Below are 16,957 nucleotides of genomic sequence, written 5' to 3'. Positions count from 1 at the left end.
GTGGACTTTATGCATCACTTCAAGCTACATGGGTGCCTAAAGGTTTTCTTAATAAAAACTTGAGGAAAAATTAGCCTGAAGTTGTACCTGTGGAGATTTATAAAAAGCATTTAAAAATTGACAAGTTTTTTTTTCCCCTCATAAGAAAAGGTATGAATTGATACAAATTATAAATGTTTTTCTTTTCTTTTAGGGTATTATAGATCTCTCTATTTGTTAATTAACAGCAAGCTTCCATCAAGTATTGAATATTCTGATTTATCTCGAGTTCCTATAGCAAAAGTTTTGCTAGAGAATGTTTTAAAACCATTGCACTTTACTTACAACTCCTGTCCAGAAGGTGCAAGGTGAGAATGGAATCAATTTATTGATTTTGTAATTTCACAAGATCGTATGTATCCAACAATAACTTTGACATAGGATGCTATGTTAAATATAGACTTGAAAGTCAAATTTTTGCTTTATTAGTGTGACTCAGTTTAAAGAAAAATGTACTTTTTCTCTCTGTCCTGCAACCTAACATAAATTTATAATTCTGTTGACCTGGTTATTTTCTTGCTTTCTAGTGGCTATCAAAAGTCAGCAGAAACACAGCAGATTTTTTTTAATAGGAAAGACACAACATTAAGTTCAGGGTAATCTAGTTGATATTGAGAGCTTAACATTGATTAGGAAGGTATTTTGTGGCCAGTGGTTTGAATCAGTGATTTTGTGGACAGTGTGTTTTGATTTTATTAAAAGCTTCCGTTTTCCTTTTCAAGGCAGCGCGTGTTCACAGCCTTCGCGAGGGAGGTGCTGGCGGCGCCCTTCACAGAGCAGGTCTTCCACTTCGTCGTCCCCGCCGTGGCCGGCGCGCAGGCGGCCTTCCCCTACGCGCCCTTCCTGAGCGCGCTGTTGGCCACGGAGGGCCCGCGCCCCGAGACCAGCGCTGGAGCGCCGTGGCTCTTCTACTTCGTTTTAACTGTTGGTGAAAATTATTTGGGTATGGAATACAGGACGTGTCTTAACCCAAGCTCACATAGAGGTGGTATCAGCGCATGAGAGCAGGGGGCGTGGTGGCGGGTGTCCCCTTGTCAAGGTGGCCTCTGGGGTCGGGATTTCTGGAAGGGTGGATTTGCTGAAGGACTGTGGCCTGGGCGGTGTCCCTGGGGAAGGTTTCCAGGCACAATGAAAAAGTCTGCTTTAAATACAAATGACAAGGCCACACAGATGAAAAAGGACTGTAGAGTTGAATGGGACAACTCCTGGGGGGGCGGGGATGCTTTCCCCGTTTGTGCCAAACTGCTCATGTGCCCATTGTAGAGTTTTGGTATCTTCCTCTAGTATATTTTAATGCACACATCTGTATGTGAATTGTTAAAGTTCTAATAAGAAGTCCTGGTCCGAAATGCCTCCCTGAGTACAGGAAAAATGTTAACCTGAGTTTTCCAGTTTCTTTTTGATCCCTTTTGATTAACGGTTGTAACTGATTGTTTTACAAAGGGACCCTCTCTGAGGAAGGACTGCTAGTGTATTTGAGAGTCCTCCAGACCCTCCTTTCTCAGCTGCCGGTTTCACCTGCCAACACAAGCTGTCAGGATTCAGCCAGTGACTCTGAAGATGAGAGTGGAGAGACAGACACGCAGACGAGTGCTCCAGTAAGCTCCCGGGTCCTGTGCGTCCGAGCACAGCTTCATCTGACGTCGGAAGTCAAAAGCTTGTGTCCATCCTTATTTCTGATTATATAAGTAATACATCAAGACGTTGTTACTGTAGAGCCCGCAGCTGTAGAGATAAGGGTCCCTCACCTGCACTGCCGTCGGGCCCTGCCCCAGAGAGAGCCATCCTCGTGATTGGACACGAGTTCTTCCATACCTTTTCCTTACGTCTGTACAAGGTTACGTGGAGAGACATAGCTTTGTGTTTGGTTTCTTAATGTAAAATAGGGTCATCCTGTACATTAGTTGAATCATTACTTAAGAAATAGTTCCTGGGAGTGAAATGATTGGGTTAAAAGGTTAAGCGGCTAGTTCTCAGGAAGCGCACTTACTGTGTGTGTGTCAGGCACTGTTCTACTTTTTTAAAAGAGTTTAAAAAAAATAACTTTATTGAGATACACTTCACCATAAAATTCACCCTTTTATTTTTATTTTTAAAATATATTTTTATTTTTATGTATTTATTTTTTTAAAATTGTTTTTTGGCGGCACGGCATGCAGCATCTTAGTTCCCCAACCAGGAATTGAACCCGTGCCCCCTGCCGTGGGAGCGCGGAGTCCTAACCGCTGGCCCGCCAGGGCCGTCCCCACATTCCCCCTTTGAGAGTGATATGCAATTCCATGACTTTTCACTGGAACGTGACTGTGCCGCCATCAGCGCCGTCTGATTTTAGAGCGTCTTCATCACCCCACAGAGAAACCCCAGATCCGTTAGCAGTCAGCCCCTTTCCTCCTTCTCCTCAGCCCCTAAAAGAAGAAACAAGGTTAAGTTTCTTCTTACCCTGTCTTGTGAACAGCACACAACGTCTTTTGTCAATTTTCGCAAATTTTATAGATGATAAATACTATGATTGGTTTTAAAATTCATTTTACGAACAGTGTCACATATTATCTCCCACTTCTCACTGAGCGTTGTTTACTGTGCGTTTGCAAGGAATAAAAAGCTTTGTGTCACTTACACACACATTTTGTCTGCCACTGATGTCTTTTTCTCTTAATTACACGATGGAAATGGCTTGAGGTGTGGCTGTACTAGGTTTTAGATATATATATATATATTTTTTTGTTAGGAAATTTCTCTTTGGTTAATGCCGAGTCTAGTCCCAGGAGCAGTACACTTGAGAGTGACTCATACTGGGTGGGGTGGGAGTTGCGGGGGGGGGGGGTCGAGTGAAAGGGCACAAAGCCTCCCTTAGCAGAGATGAAAAAGCCGTAACAGGGGGACAGGGGGAAACAGATGAGTGGTTGCCAGGGCTTAGACCAGGGCAGGGTTGATTACAAAGAGGCAAAACAGAGTTTTGGTGGGTGCTAGAACTCTTGAATCTGTCAAAACTCAGAACTGCACACCACACCAAAAAGTGTGAATTTTATTGTATGGTCAAAAAAAGAAGTGGGATCCTGTAGATGAAATGTAGATAAAACTTCCGTTTTTAGAAGACAGTCTGTTAATACTTAACCTTCTAGAGAATCTGTGAAATTTAACTTTTATTTGTATAGGCATACCTCATTTTATTGCACTTCTCAGATGTTCCATTTTTTACACATTGAAGGTTTTTGGCAGTTGTTTGTTGTCAGGTGATGGTTAGCATTTTTTAGCAATAAGGCATTTTTAAATTAACGTGTGTACATTGTTTTTTTTTTTAAAGACGTAATGCTGTTGCATTATGTATTTAGTAGGCTACGAGAGAGTGTAAACATAACTTTCATATGCACTGGGAAACCAAGAAATTCATGTGAATTACTTTATTTCGATGTTTGCTTTATTGTGGTCTGGAACCAAACCACCTGCAGTATCTCCAAGGTGTGCCTGTACAAAATGCGATTTGTATCTTAAGTGAAGAGATATATATATATATATATATATATATATTAGATACATCTCTAATACAGTGTTTTATTTGTCAGATTGTTGTAAGTGACATAAATTATATTCATCCAGGTTTCCAAACAGTACAGAGTCAGTAATACCCGGTGTTGTGTATATAGTCATTCTTATACACTCATATATATGTACATATATGAAAAAAGTATATATCTTTGGTTAATATCCCAAATAGGTAAACTGCATCGAGTATTAGCTCAGCTTTTAGTCAGTGAATCAGATATTCTAGAGAAGGTAAGCTGTAAAATAACAGATTTATGTATTTCATTTGATGTTTTTTAAGTTCTTTAATATTCTGACTATTTTGCTTAAACTATGGTATCTCACATAATTTAAAACGAAAATTTTATCAGATGGTAATACATTTTCACACATGTATGCTTAGTATATAATACAGTCTGAGAAGTATGAAATAAATTTTTCTTAAAATGTAAGGACTAAAAATATTGTCAGATTAGTAAGCAAAAACTGAGTGTTCACAGTTCCCGTGTTGTTATGCTGGGCAAAATTGGTACCTACCATAGATAATGACTTTGGATCTCCAGAGGATTTCAACTTACTTTAATGGGTGACTTGGTAGAGATACTGATATGTTCGTTGTGATGTGGATAATTTTTAGGTAACGCCTTTCTTATATTTTCAGTTGAAGGAAAATAAGGTTTTACATTATCTTTGTAGTGTTGAGCTGAGTTCTGATAGAACATGGTTAACTCAGACTAACCCATCTGGTGTGTTTTAGGAGGATGGTAGACTGTCGGTACCGTACATAACCGAGGAATGTCTGAAAAAGTTGGATACGAAACAGCAGACCAACACCCTGTTAAACCTGGTCTGGAGGGACTCAGCCAGCGAGGAGGCCTTCACGCTGATGGCGGCCATCTGCCATACGCTCATGGTGCAGCACCGAGTCATGGTGCCCAAGGCCAGGCAAGTCCCCTGGGCGTGGGTGCCTCATCCGGCGGGCTCTCCCCCCTCCGCGGCCCATCCGCTCCCTCCAGCCAGTGTCATGGAAGATGAAAGTTCGTTTGTTTTTCTTTTCTAAACCCGCTAACACTGTTGAAGTCCTTGCCCTGGCCTTTGACGTGCTCACCAACCCAGGAAGCTCCTCTTGTGTGCTGTCGGGGTGAGGGGGACTCAGTCCTGGCCACCCCGTTAAAAAGTCTGACTCAGGCCTGGATGATAGACGCAACGTATTACTTGTCTCTCTAGGCTTTCTCGTGGCACTCCTTTTGTCAGAGTGCCCTTGGCAGTTTACTCTGGTACCTGAAAAAGGTTTGTTCTTCGCGACTTTGAAATGAACTTTTGAGAGGGACAAGAAACAGGAATTTAAATGTGGCTGATGAACGTGACAGTAATCTTAAACCACTGGTATGTTTTCCCTGTTTTGAGTGATAGCCGCGCAGTTTCCTGGAGTTTAACAGAACCATGTGCTCAGAGGAGCGCGGTGGGACGCGTGTGGTGGTCCCACTGGGAACTGAGGGGCCACCCTCGGTGAGGCGCGTGGGTGCCTGAGTCCTGTGTGGCCAGACAGGGTCCCCTCTGTTTGTAAAATGCTATCCCGTAACATGAAAAGAGCTGTTTCTCTTGCTGGCAAAGCGTTCTTTGAAACGAGCTGTATGCAGGGAACTCATCACCTGCAGCTGCCTTGTAAACACTAATGCAGCCAACTAATTAGGTGCTGTCCCAGCTCACTGGTGTTTATTACTGTCGGCCGCAGCAAGATGCCAGGGAAACGGCCAGCCCGGGATTAGGTGATTAGCTCTCTGTGGGCTAATTGCGTCAGAGCAGGATGTGAGATCTGAGGAGCTTGCAGCTGAACCAGGCCCCTTGCTTTTATTGGAGCACAAAGTCCATTGCTTTGGGTAGTAATGACTGGGTTTGATGCGGCGCTGCCCTGGTCTGGGCTTTACCGGCGAACCGCTTCCAAAAGGTGTTCAATGGTAAAGGAACTTTATATGTAGCCTTGATTTTATGAGTACAGCACCTATTTCCTCTAAGAAAGTACTCCAGGAATTTTATTTATGGCCTGAATATATTAGGTTTTGAGTATTTAGAATGTTTTTCATAGCTCATAAAAGAGCAAATCGGCTTATTTTAACTGTTGTAGATTGTAACTACTTGCAACTTTTTTTAAAGGTATTTAAAAGATGATTAGCAAATTCCGAGGCTGATAACTCGCTCTCAGCTCTTCCCAGGCTCATATTAGTGCCTCTTATTTTCAGGGTTGGGATTTGAGGTTTTAATTTCTGTTTAACATTGATTGTCAGGATATATAAAGGAATTTGGAGGCCCTTCCTACATTGATATGGAAAGATTTCTAAGACATATGTTTAAGTAAAAAAAAGGAAGGTATAGAGCAATGAACAATTATCTTTTGTGTCTGAAAGGTGGGAAAAGTAAGAATGTGTCTTTGTATTTGCATAAAGAAACTTGGGAGCGTCCACAAGAAATTCATAGGAGCGTGACTCGCACGTCTGGTTCTGCTGGGGAGGTTGAGGGAGGAGGAGAGGGTGGATTTTGAACCACGTGCTTTTTCATATGGTTTGAGCTTTGGATTCTGTGAACTACTTTAATTTTTAAAAATTAAGTAATGTACTGCCATCTCCTTTTATGAAAGAAAATTTGTAAATCTTACCATTGAACTTGGAAATCTGAACAAACTTTTGGATTTAAAATTCATATTCACTAATTTTAAATATGAATAAATATTGAGTGGTTGTATTGTGGGAGGGGAGAGAAAGGCAGGCACTACCCCAGTATCTAGAGAACTAAGCCTAGAAAGTGGGATGCTTAAGTAGACGCTTGAGGACAGCCTGGAGGCAGGCGCTCAGCTTTCCCCCCCCCCCCGGCTGACTCGGAATCGGGCCTGGCGGGCAGGGGTCTGGTGGTGTGTCGGGCGGATCCGTACTGCTGGGAAGTGTTGTCCACGCGGGACGCGGGCCTCGGGCCTCGCTGGCCGCTCGCTGCCGCGCAGTCTCCCCGGGGGCCCCCTGCCGCTCGCCAGTGACCCTGAGCCCAGTCTGCCCCCCCCCCCCTCCTCCTCCTTGTCCCTCTTCTTGAGGCCGGTTTGCTCAAGCCACGGATTCCCATGAGTTTCCCTTTTGTCTCGGGCTTCTCCTTCTCAGTGCTTTCTGTGGGTTCTTTGTCTCTGTCACAGTGTTTCCTGACCCTTAGGCGTCTCTTCCTGTTGAGTCCCTCAGTCCCTCTCTGCTCAGTGGGTTCTCTGGGTGATCTCGTCCACACAGGCGGCTCACCTGCTTTCTGGAGCTCCGGACTCCCATTCAGCCACTTATTAGCAGCGGCCGTCCTCACGCTCCTTTCCTGCTGCCTGCGATTGAATTCAGCATCTTTCCCCTAAACCTGGGGGTCACGCTGGGGCTGCAGTGGCCTGTGGGGCCGCCGCTGGTGAAATGTGGCCGCTTCACTTTAAGTTAATTAAAATTACGTAAAAGTACAAACCCAGCTCCTCAGTCAACACCAGCCACGTTTCAAGTGCTCAGTAGTCATGGGTGGCCGGTGGCTGCCACAGCGGATGGCACGGTGTGGCCCAGTTCCACCGTCACGGGAAGTTCTGGTGGACAGCATCGCCTGAGAGTTCAGGCTCTCTCGGTAGTTCCCTGGAGGCACTGTCACCATGGTATGTGAGTGCTGCGTGCTTTGTGTCGTGTTGTCAGAAATACGACCCACGTTATTTCATTCTCCTGCTTGAACGTCTAGCAGTGAATCCCTTTGGCTCGGGACAACACTCGCATCTCTTTGCGTAGTGCTGTGCAGTGCCCTCTCCTAATCCATTGTTTGGCTACCCCTCTAACTCCGGTTCCAGCCATAAAATTAGGGCTTTTTGCCCCAGCCACGCTTCATTACTTTCGTTTTCTTGCTATTTTTTATGCCTCCAAGGTATTTCATGCCTCTCTGATTTTGCCTGTGCCAGTGTCTGTCCAAAATGCATCTGCCCTCCTCCTTGTCTTGTCTTGGCTGAATTGTCTCTTAGAGTCATGCAAAGGTCATCATCTTTCAGAAAAAACCCTCCTGAGTTTATATGCTGAGCTTCGCCTGTAATTGCAGCTTCTAGTGAAATTTTCATTTTATGGTAGGTACTCCCTTGAAAGTTGCTTTTAAGGAGTTTGGGTTTGTACTTAAGGTGGGTGGAGGAGCGTATTCTTTGGGGCTTTTGGCTCTTTTGTCTCATTAACATCTAGAGACTTCGAAATGGAATTTTAAAGGTAGTGTTTTAAGGATCAGGAAGGTTGGTGTTACAGTCTTCCTCTAGTTCTCTTGCTCATACCTCTTGCTGTAAGCCATCAGAATCAGGTTTATTGTATCAGGTGCTTGATTTTTCTACCAGAAATTACTAGAATGAGCCAGCTTAATTGTGTCTTGTGTTATTAATCATTGTGATTTGGACAGTTGTGTGCCCTGGGAGCGTAGAGCCGTTTCCTCATCTGTTTTCTAAGCACTATTAAGTAAATGTGATAATGGGTACCCCCTTACCTCTTGATTTGTAAGTTCATATCTCTAATAATTTGAGATAGAATGATTGTGCAAATGACTTCAGCAGAGAAAAATGCAAATTTGTGTTACATGGGTATTCCAGGAGTACTATATACTGTTCATGTTTTTGTAAACAAAATTTTATAGTATTTTAGAAAAAATACTGAGAATGTACCTACAGAGAGAAACAATTATTATTATTATTATTTTTGCCTATGATTTCATGCTTGCTTTTATTATCAATGATATTTTTGGTATAAACAATAGATTTAAGCAGCTATTGATTATTGTTATAATTTGCATTCTTACGAAGGTCAGATAAAATTTGTGAGCTTTTTGACATTTCAACACAATGATTTTATTATTACCTATCTTGAAATCATATATAGATTATAAATGAATTGGCAATCGTTATTGTTAGAGGCATCAAATTAATAAAGTAGGCCTGATTTAGTCAAATTTGGGAATATAATTTGTAGTGAGTTTTGCAACTTCTAAGAGTTTTCTGAACATTTGAGGATGACAGTTCACAGGAAATATGAGTGAACTTGGAAAAAGCACACGCAAAGGCTACTTAAAAGTTTTTAAAGTTTTCTTGAAAGAAAGAAAAGGGAAGGGAATATCAAGGAAGGCATCTAAGGTAATGAATGCTGCTTTCTCCCATTTTAATTTAAACTAATATGAGGGAAGGTACAGTTTTTGAATCGGTTCGTCTTAAAATTAAAGACAATTAATTATCAGGGGAAAGGGAACTGTTTACCCTGGACGTGGTTTCAGCACTGGGTCGGTAGTTTAACACAGCTGTATGTCTGAAGCTTATCTTCCACTCTTAGTTCCTACTTTGTGAAGAAAATATGTTTTAGGTTGCTTCAAGCTGAAATATGTCTTAAAATTTTTATTATCAGGAAGGCAATTTGGAGCTTATTTTTAGTCTTGCATTATTCACAGGTGAAATTTATATGTGTATTTTAATATTGCTTTTGCCAAAAAAGTGATACTTTGAGCAGGAAAACACAAAGTATCAACGTTTGCACTTGCGTGCGGCAAGAGCCGAATGGTCTTTGGGTGGGTGCCTTGTCCTATTTCTCTTACCTGTGACACCTCTACAGACAGAGGAGTCTCTGAGAATGCCTGCTGTCGTGCCCTTTACTGGCTATGTGTGAGCGGGAGTCTCCCGTGGTGTTCTCTTTAGTAACTTGAATATAGTCCTTTACTGATTAACTCATAGGGTTGTCTCAGCTAAATAAAGCTTCCTGGGTGATTTTTAATATAGCCCAGTATATGTAAAGAATACTTCACTTCCTTACCTTTTAGCAGTAAAGTCCCAAATAACCTTTATTAATTTATAAAAAAGGTTTAATAATTCGTTTTATTATTGCCTATTGAGTGATTAATTTAGGAACTGTAGTTGTTTGAAAATTAACTTGAAAAAAATTAACTTGAAATACAACTTTTGAAATGTGTAGCCATTAAAATGATGTTTCAGAAGTATGTATATGTATTCATGTGGAAAGATGTTAGTTACAATTGTAGGTGAAAATCTGTGTTGTAAGAGAATGTATTGGGAGAACCCATTTTTGTTTACGTCTGTCCACCGTGTCTGGATGATTTATTCCAAGGTATTAACTGATTATGTTGGGGAAGATGGGATGAAATGTTGCTAAAGATCTTTTCCCTTTTGTTGTTGTTAAGGAAAAGGAGCACAGGAAACACCTGCTTACAGTACGTTGTTCCTCAGACCTTTGAGGTGCCAAGTGTTAGTATTTATATTTAACATGAATTTAAGAAATTGTGTCAGTAAAATTATACTGGATAGTACACTCTTTTAAAAGACCTTAATTTCTCGATTAAAGAGAAAGAAGGCAAGCAGATATTACCTTCTAGAATTCCTTCATGGTGAAAGTTCATGTTTTTTATAGCGTTTTTTAAATTCTATTTTTCATGGTTTATTTAATTGATCTCCTATGATTTATTGTGTTCTTACCATTTTTTTGTTATTCCAATAATTTTTGTTTTAATTTCCCAATCTAATGAATTAGTATAGTATTGTTACCATTTATTGAGTATGTACTTGTGACAAACATAACTCACTTTTGTAGAATCATCATATTTTTAAGCTGGAAAAGACCTTAGAATTGATGTAGCACAGTCCCCTCGTTTTTTGATAAAAACAGGTTGCCTTTGGTCTACATGACACTTGAAGAGTGGTTGGGCTAAATGATCTAATAGATTCTTTCTAGCCTAAGATTCATGATTCTAGGTAAATTTCACATACTCTTTTATGCTTCCACTGTTTTTTAAATGATTATGCTTTTAATGCCATTTGAACATCTCAAAATGCACCACACTAAAATTGGATTGGATTTTTAAAAACCAGTGCTCCGTAACCCCTGTGGTAGACTCAGAAAGTGCTAATGCTGAAGAATGTATCTGGTGTTTTTGATGGAATTGCAGGAAAATAAGCAATTAAATTTGAGACGTTTATATTGAAGAATGACTTATTTATCTAAACCCTTATTCCTTTCTCTTCCACTATGGGCATTTAAGTTAATACACTGTTTGCAAAATTTAGTCTATTAAACTATTTTGCATTATACTCAGTATTTTGTATTATACTCAGTTTACAGCAACTGTGGTAATTAACTCCATAGAGAATTATAGATACACTCCCCCAATACATTATACACTGCATAGTGCTTTTATTTAGTCAGATCATCCAGTTACTGTTAATGGCCATTTCTCAGGAAAGGACCTGGGGGTGGTCTCAGGAGACCCTGGGCTGGTGGTCGCACTGTTGAGGAGATAGGGGAGCTCTGTTCTAGTTCCTCAGGAGCCTGTGGGCTGCTACTTGCTCTGTCATAAGCTGACTTGACAACTTTGGGGGTCAGACACCGTCTCAAAGGTCTTTCCCCTGAAAATCCAGTGATTCAGTGTTAATTTCAGCATCCCATAAAAAGTAGATAGGGGCTTCCCTGGTGGCGCAGTGGTTGAGAGTCCGCCTGCCGATGCAGGGGACACAGGTTTGTGCCCCGGTCCGGGAAGATCCCATGTGCCGCAGAGCGGCTGGGCCCGTGAGCCATGGCCGCTGAGCCTGCGCGTCCGGAGCCTGTGCTCCGCAACGGGAGAGACCACGACAGTGAGAGGCCCGCGTACCGCAAAAAAAAAAAAAAAAAGTAGATAGGACTAGATGATATATGTGTATTAAAAATACAGAATTCTGTCCTCAGAATACTTTCATCTTCAAGTTTTCACTCCAGGATCATTTCCTTGTGCGTTCTCTAAGACCACAGTGAAAGCGTTTGTGCTCTTTAGTTCTGCTTTGTCTTTTTTGTAACCAGCTTTGTCTCTGCTCTTCTGCCTTCTTGTTCTTCTGAGATGGTTCTAAAGTAAGATCGCATCTCTTTCTTAAAACAGTATTTTCCTACCATCCTAAACCTTTTTTACTGTGATTTGGTCTCATCATTTTGAAATTTGATTTTTGACTCCTGCCCTTCTAAAATTATACTGGATAGTACCCTCTTTTAAAAAGAGTGTAAAAATGTTTTATGCAGGTTTTTTCTCCTGATTATAAGCTTGTGACTAAAAATTATATCCTATTACAAAAATGCAGTATACTAAGTAAAGCTAATTTAAAGTTAAACTTTGTGGTTACCCACAAAGTTCCTTAGCCTTTTTAATCAAATTGATATTATACAGGAGGGGTTTTTAGAGCCTTTAAAATATATTTTTAGATTTAAGTTAGTTTTGAGATGTTAGTTAACATTAAAAAACACATTTTTATGTGTTTGTTTTAAAGGGGGGATGTTAAAATCAGTTAAATATTAAAATATTTTTTAAATTATTAAATATAAAGATTATTAAAATATTTTTTAAATTTTAATGTGTATTGGTAGTAATAATATTAATAATACATCATATTGTGATATAGTAATATGTTATGATACGTACTCAGAGGGGCAGCAAACTCAACTTGTGCTTTAAAATGACCTGTCCGGTTCTCTTTGGGGTTGGTCTCGTAGGCACAGCTCAGGGCCAGCTTAGCTCCGTAACAGTAGACAGTGGCTCTCACAGTTGGGGTGCACGGACTAGCTCTCCTTTGTACTCCTTAAGCAGCCTGCTGTAGGAAGGAATTGATTTGTGGTGTTAATACAGATATTTTCTAAATTGTACGTTATCTTCAGTTTATAGCTTTCTTCTTTTTGAAGAAGTATATGGAATGAATATTTGCTAACTCTTTCTTATTTCCCCTGTTCCTTTTTAGGCTTCTCTACAGTTTAGCCTTCAATGCCAGGTTTCTGAGGCACCTTTGGTTTCTCATATCTTCTATGACGACACGGATGATCACAGGGTATGTGTTACACAGGCTTAGAAATTGAGCTTAAGGACATGGAAAGTGGAGAGCTAATAAAAAGCACTGTAAGAAGGTATTTTTAAGCACTACTTACACTTAGCTTATTTCATATTAGAAGAAAAATTCTAGATGGTCTCAATTTTACAAAGTGAAAAAATTAATGCCTAACTTTACAGTTGTTTACCTGTGTATATTATTAAGAGTATTGCTTTATCTGAGGGTAAATTTGTTTTAAAAATCCTAGTCAGGACTTCACTGATGGCCCAGCGGCTAAGACTCCTCTGCAGGTGGTATGGGTTCAATCCCTAGCTGGGGACTAAGATCCCGCGTGCGGTGTGGCACAGCCAAAAAAAACAAAACTAGTCATGTTTTGAAAATCAGAAACTTGAAATTTCTTTGCTTCGTATGTCTTTTCTCTGCTTTTGATAGTGAAAATATAGATTTGAAGCAAATTTACCACCATTACAAACATTAAAACATATAAAGTATTGTAGAAATTGGCTTCTAAACTGTTTTGTTGAAATAATTTGATTTTTTATGTGAATCGTGGCTAGAATCTTTAATATACATATTTATTGAATGCATAATATGTAGAGAATGTAATATTCAAAAATCCTTCACGGTAAATGGACGGAGGCCATTACCATGATGAATTTCTCCTCTGTCTGGGGTCTGAGCCAATCCTTCTGTACTGTAGTGTGAGAAGAAGTGTGTAACTCAGTTCACTGGAGACTCAGCTTCTAAAGTGCACTTGCATGCGGTGGAGATCACGGCCAGCACTGTATTGCCTGCAGCCGCGAGCCAGCCTGTCCTGGGAAGGAAAGCACTTCCTCGTTTTAGGGCAAGCCTTTGGAAAGAAGAGGGTTTCCGTTTTTTATATATATATATATATATATATATAAAATTGACTTATTTATTTTTGGCTGCGTTGGGTCTTTGTTGCTGTGCGCGCGGGCTTTCTCTAGTTGTGGCGAGCGGGACCTACTGTTCATTGTGGTGCGCGGGTTTCTCATTGCGGTGGCTTCTCTTGTTGCGGAGCACGGGCTCTAGGTGTGCAGGGCTTCAGTAGTTGTGGCTCGTGGGCTCTAGAGCGCAGGCTCTGTAGTTGTGGCGTACGGGCTTAGTTGCTCCGCGGCATGTGGGATCTTCCCGGACCAGGGCTCGAACCCGTGTCCCCTGCATCGGCAGGCGGGTTCTTAAGCACTGCGCCAGCAGGGAAGTCCTCCTTTCCTTTTTCAAACAAGTTTTGTATTCTTTTGAGACGAGAAATAGAAAGCCTCACTGTTGGGTGAGTTTGGGGTGTCCAGCATTTCACTGTGCATCCAGCTGCAGTCTTCCTTGGTCTGTGACACGGTACACGTGTGGCGCTCTTTGGGTCTCTAGCTTGTCACTGTGGTGTGTGGAGGACGAGATGGTCCCATTTCCGCGCCTTCGGGTGAGTCCCCAGCCAGCCCTGTGCCAAAGGAACCCAGGTCCAGTCCTCTTCCCATTGCTAGAGGAGAGGCAGGGTACTCGTAGCGTAACTTTGAGATACTTTCATGATTTTTTCATGTAATTTTAATGTATCTTACATGACTGAAGGGAGTTTCGAATGACAGCAGTGGAGCTGATGAAACTCAGAAGGGTGGAGCCGTGTACCCCGTATCAGCAGAGAGCAGCAGTAGAGATGTGAGGGAGATGACCAAAGGTCTAGAAAATGTCTTCTATATCCTGTGCTTTTCAAATTAAGACGTAAGGTTTCTAGTGTGTGTGTGTGTGTGTGTGTGTGTGTGTGTGTGTGTGTGTGTTTCAAACACTTAGGATTAAGCCCGCCTTGGCGCTCATGAGTGACAGGTTTGTTTAGGGCAGAAGAAGATTGGGGACCATTGGAACCGGAAGTTATCGTTGATCTCCCAGTGCCGCATCTTAGCAACACAGGTCCCGTCCTGGCCCTGCCTGTTTGTTTATGGCGTTTGTCTCCTGGTGAGGAGATGGAGGCATGCTGTGTGAAAGAAAAATGAGACAGTATTGATTCTATGAAATTATTAGTATTATAAGTTAGCAGAATTATACAAATTTTTAAAAACTCATTATTTCTGAAAAGCTCATTTGAGAAGGAATTTCTTTGTAATTTAATTTATTAAAATAAAGTCCCTCAAGAGACTTAGTGTATTAACACATTCCTAATGTGTATCTCATCATATTTACTATTGGAATAAAATTAAGATGAAATGCCTGATTTTCCTGAAAATGGCATTAAGTGTAACTTGGAAATATCAGTGGTTTCATAGCGGGACTTACACGTAGCTGGGACTCCTGAGCTTCAGTGAGCGTACGGCTCCTTGGAGGAGTGTGTCAAAGTGTAGACGTCTCTGTCCCAGCCCGGAGGCTTGGGCTCGGGGCCTGGGTTGGAAGCCGGGATCTGTGGCCTCACGGGCTCCTCGGTGGCTGGGATGCAGGTGAAGCCGAAGGAGCTGACGGGCAGCTGGTTCTGCTCTCTGACAGGCCTCTCTTTCCCAAAGCCTAACCTGAGGGCGTTTCGCCCTCTCACAGGCCTGTGTGGTGAGGCTGGTGTGGTTCGGCGTTTATTGTCTTCAACTCACTAGGGCCTGTTTGGAGTGTATCCTGCCCATTCCTCTTCACCTTGACTCCAGTGCTTAGTAGTGCTTACAGTAGCCCTCTTAACACTTTTCAAGGCAAGAATGCCTTCACTAGAAGCTTCTAGACACGACGAGAGCTCTTTCACTTAATGGGGAGGGGGGCAGTTGCCCGGCCCCCTGTGGAGACCCCTGTTCTGAGCGTGTGTACAGAGGTGAGGGTTTGTCTGAGGTCTTGTCTGTGCCCCTAATCCAGCCAACTCTCCGAGTCACGAATCAGTGTCTTTCCTTTCATTACGGTAAATTACGGACTTCTTGTTTGCACGTAAGTCTTTGACCTGTTTTGAGAGGAGTATCTGAGTCAGTGTGACGGCAGAAAGAGCGGTCCGCAGAGAATCGGGAGACGCGTCTCCTTCCGTCCCAGCCGGACGGGACCCCAGGCGCACGCTGGCCCGCTTGCCGGGTCCCGCTTCCTGTCATGCACGGGGCCGTGGTGAATTCCCTCTGCTTACCTCACAGGGGGCTAAAGAGAACACGTAAACTAACGTTGAATAATTGCCCTCATCTTTTTTTAGGGAAGCAGTGTAAGAGTTTTATGCGTCCTCACATATATGTGCATAACTGACGCCGGTGCTGAATTGAGACCTAAGGATTATTGACGGGTCGCAGCTGAAAGCGGCTCTATCGCCCTCTTAGATCCAGGACATACCTTCTCCACATTGCAGCTGCTTAACTCGACCTGTGCCATGTCCCCCTAAATAGTGTGTGTTTGTCAATATTAACCATTCTTTTGTACTTCTGCAGTTAGTGACAAGGGAACTAAAAGATACAGACTATTAGTTTGACCAATATCAGCCAAACAAATGACCTTACCCTTTTGTTCTCCTGTGTGGATGGCACAGGGCTGGGCTTGGTGGGGGTGACCTGGGGGAGATGGGGGCTCCCGTCCTCTTGGGACTTGGCCACTGCCGTGCGGTGACCCGGGCACACAGCCTTTTTCTGTCGTCCCCAAGTTGGCAAGGAGGGAGGACAGCGTGCTTGTCCCTTTGTGTCCGCCCTCACTGCACTGTTACTCGGCGTGGATGGCCTTCACTCAGCGCGGCGCTGAGCGCTGGCCCGAGTGTGTGCTCCTAGGCAGGAGCCGAGCCCCGGCTGCACAGCGGGCCCTGCGCTCCAGCCCCGGTAGTGGCACGCTGTCCCCTGAACTGGGCCCTGTGGACACCCTAGAGCTCCGGGTGGCTCATGTGAGCTGACCAAAGCCCCCAGCAAGGACAGCGCCTCAGCCAGGCTTCACCTCCTGCTCTGCTCGCCCATGTGACTTGGGGCAGCGGTGGGCCGGCCCCTGGGGAATTTGCAGTCCTGACTCCTCGTCACGTCGCCTCCTGGATAACTGTGGTTTGGGGGGAAATTGATGTTCGAGGTGCAGGTGCGGATGGAGGAAGGTGAGAGATCGATCTTGCCCACAAGGTCTGCGAACCCAGGACCACCCGGACATACTGGAGAGGCCACGGGGCTTTATCGTGGGGAGGAGCTCACGGGGAGCCTCTGGGAGCTGAGTGTTCAGCGAGAGAAGGAACCGCATTTAACCAGGAGGGAGAAGTAAACGTGACAGCTGGCAGCTCTTGGGAGGGAAAGAGACCAGCTCACTTTAGAGCTGCCCCAGGTGGTCTCAGACTCCTCGTAAAAGTGGGAGCAGTCTCCAGTGACAGTAACGGGGCTGGTAGGTGGGAACAAGGGGAGGCAGCCTGAAGGTTCTAATTTGGGCTCAACATTTAACTGTTTTGGATGTTCCTAAATGTAAGTGGCTGGATAAATTTTTCATGAGACCAGACCCATCTGCCTTTGTAGAGGGGAAAGGGGGTGGTTTTCAACATAAAAGGAAAGTGTGTGTCTTTAAGAGTGGTGTTACTTACTCTCTGTTCTTCCAGTGAACCTTGGGACCACTGATTCACTCTCAAAT

General features: G+C 43.0%; 1 protein-coding gene across 5 annotated transcripts in view; it reads left to right on the top strand.

Moving 5' to 3' along the window:
* UBE3C (ubiquitin protein ligase E3C) overlaps positions 1–16,957 on the top strand; it is a 119,151-nt gene that overhangs the window by 40,156 nt on the left and 62,038 nt on the right. For all 5 annotated transcript variants that reach the window (XM_067041742.1, XM_067041745.1, XM_059074679.2 and 2 more), the window contains 5 exons: positions 194–347; positions 762–982; positions 1,483–1,637; positions 4,319–4,506; positions 12,332–12,418. In XM_067041742.1, the coding sequence (XP_066897843.1) occupies positions 194–347; positions 762–982; positions 1,483–1,637; positions 4,319–4,506; positions 12,332–12,418 (805 nt within the window). The remainder of the gene's footprint in view (positions 1–193; positions 348–761; positions 983–1,482; positions 1,638–4,318; positions 4,507–12,331; positions 12,419–16,957) is intronic.

This window comes from Kogia breviceps, chromosome 9 (assembly GCF_026419965.1).
Source record: "Kogia breviceps isolate mKogBre1 chromosome 9, mKogBre1 haplotype 1, whole genome shotgun sequence".
In the NCBI taxonomy this organism is placed as follows: Eukaryota; Metazoa; Chordata; class Mammalia; order Artiodactyla; family Physeteridae; genus Kogia; species Kogia breviceps.
The sequence above is the reverse complement of the archived record's forward strand: the minus strand, read 5'-3'. Positions and strand labels throughout refer to the sequence as shown.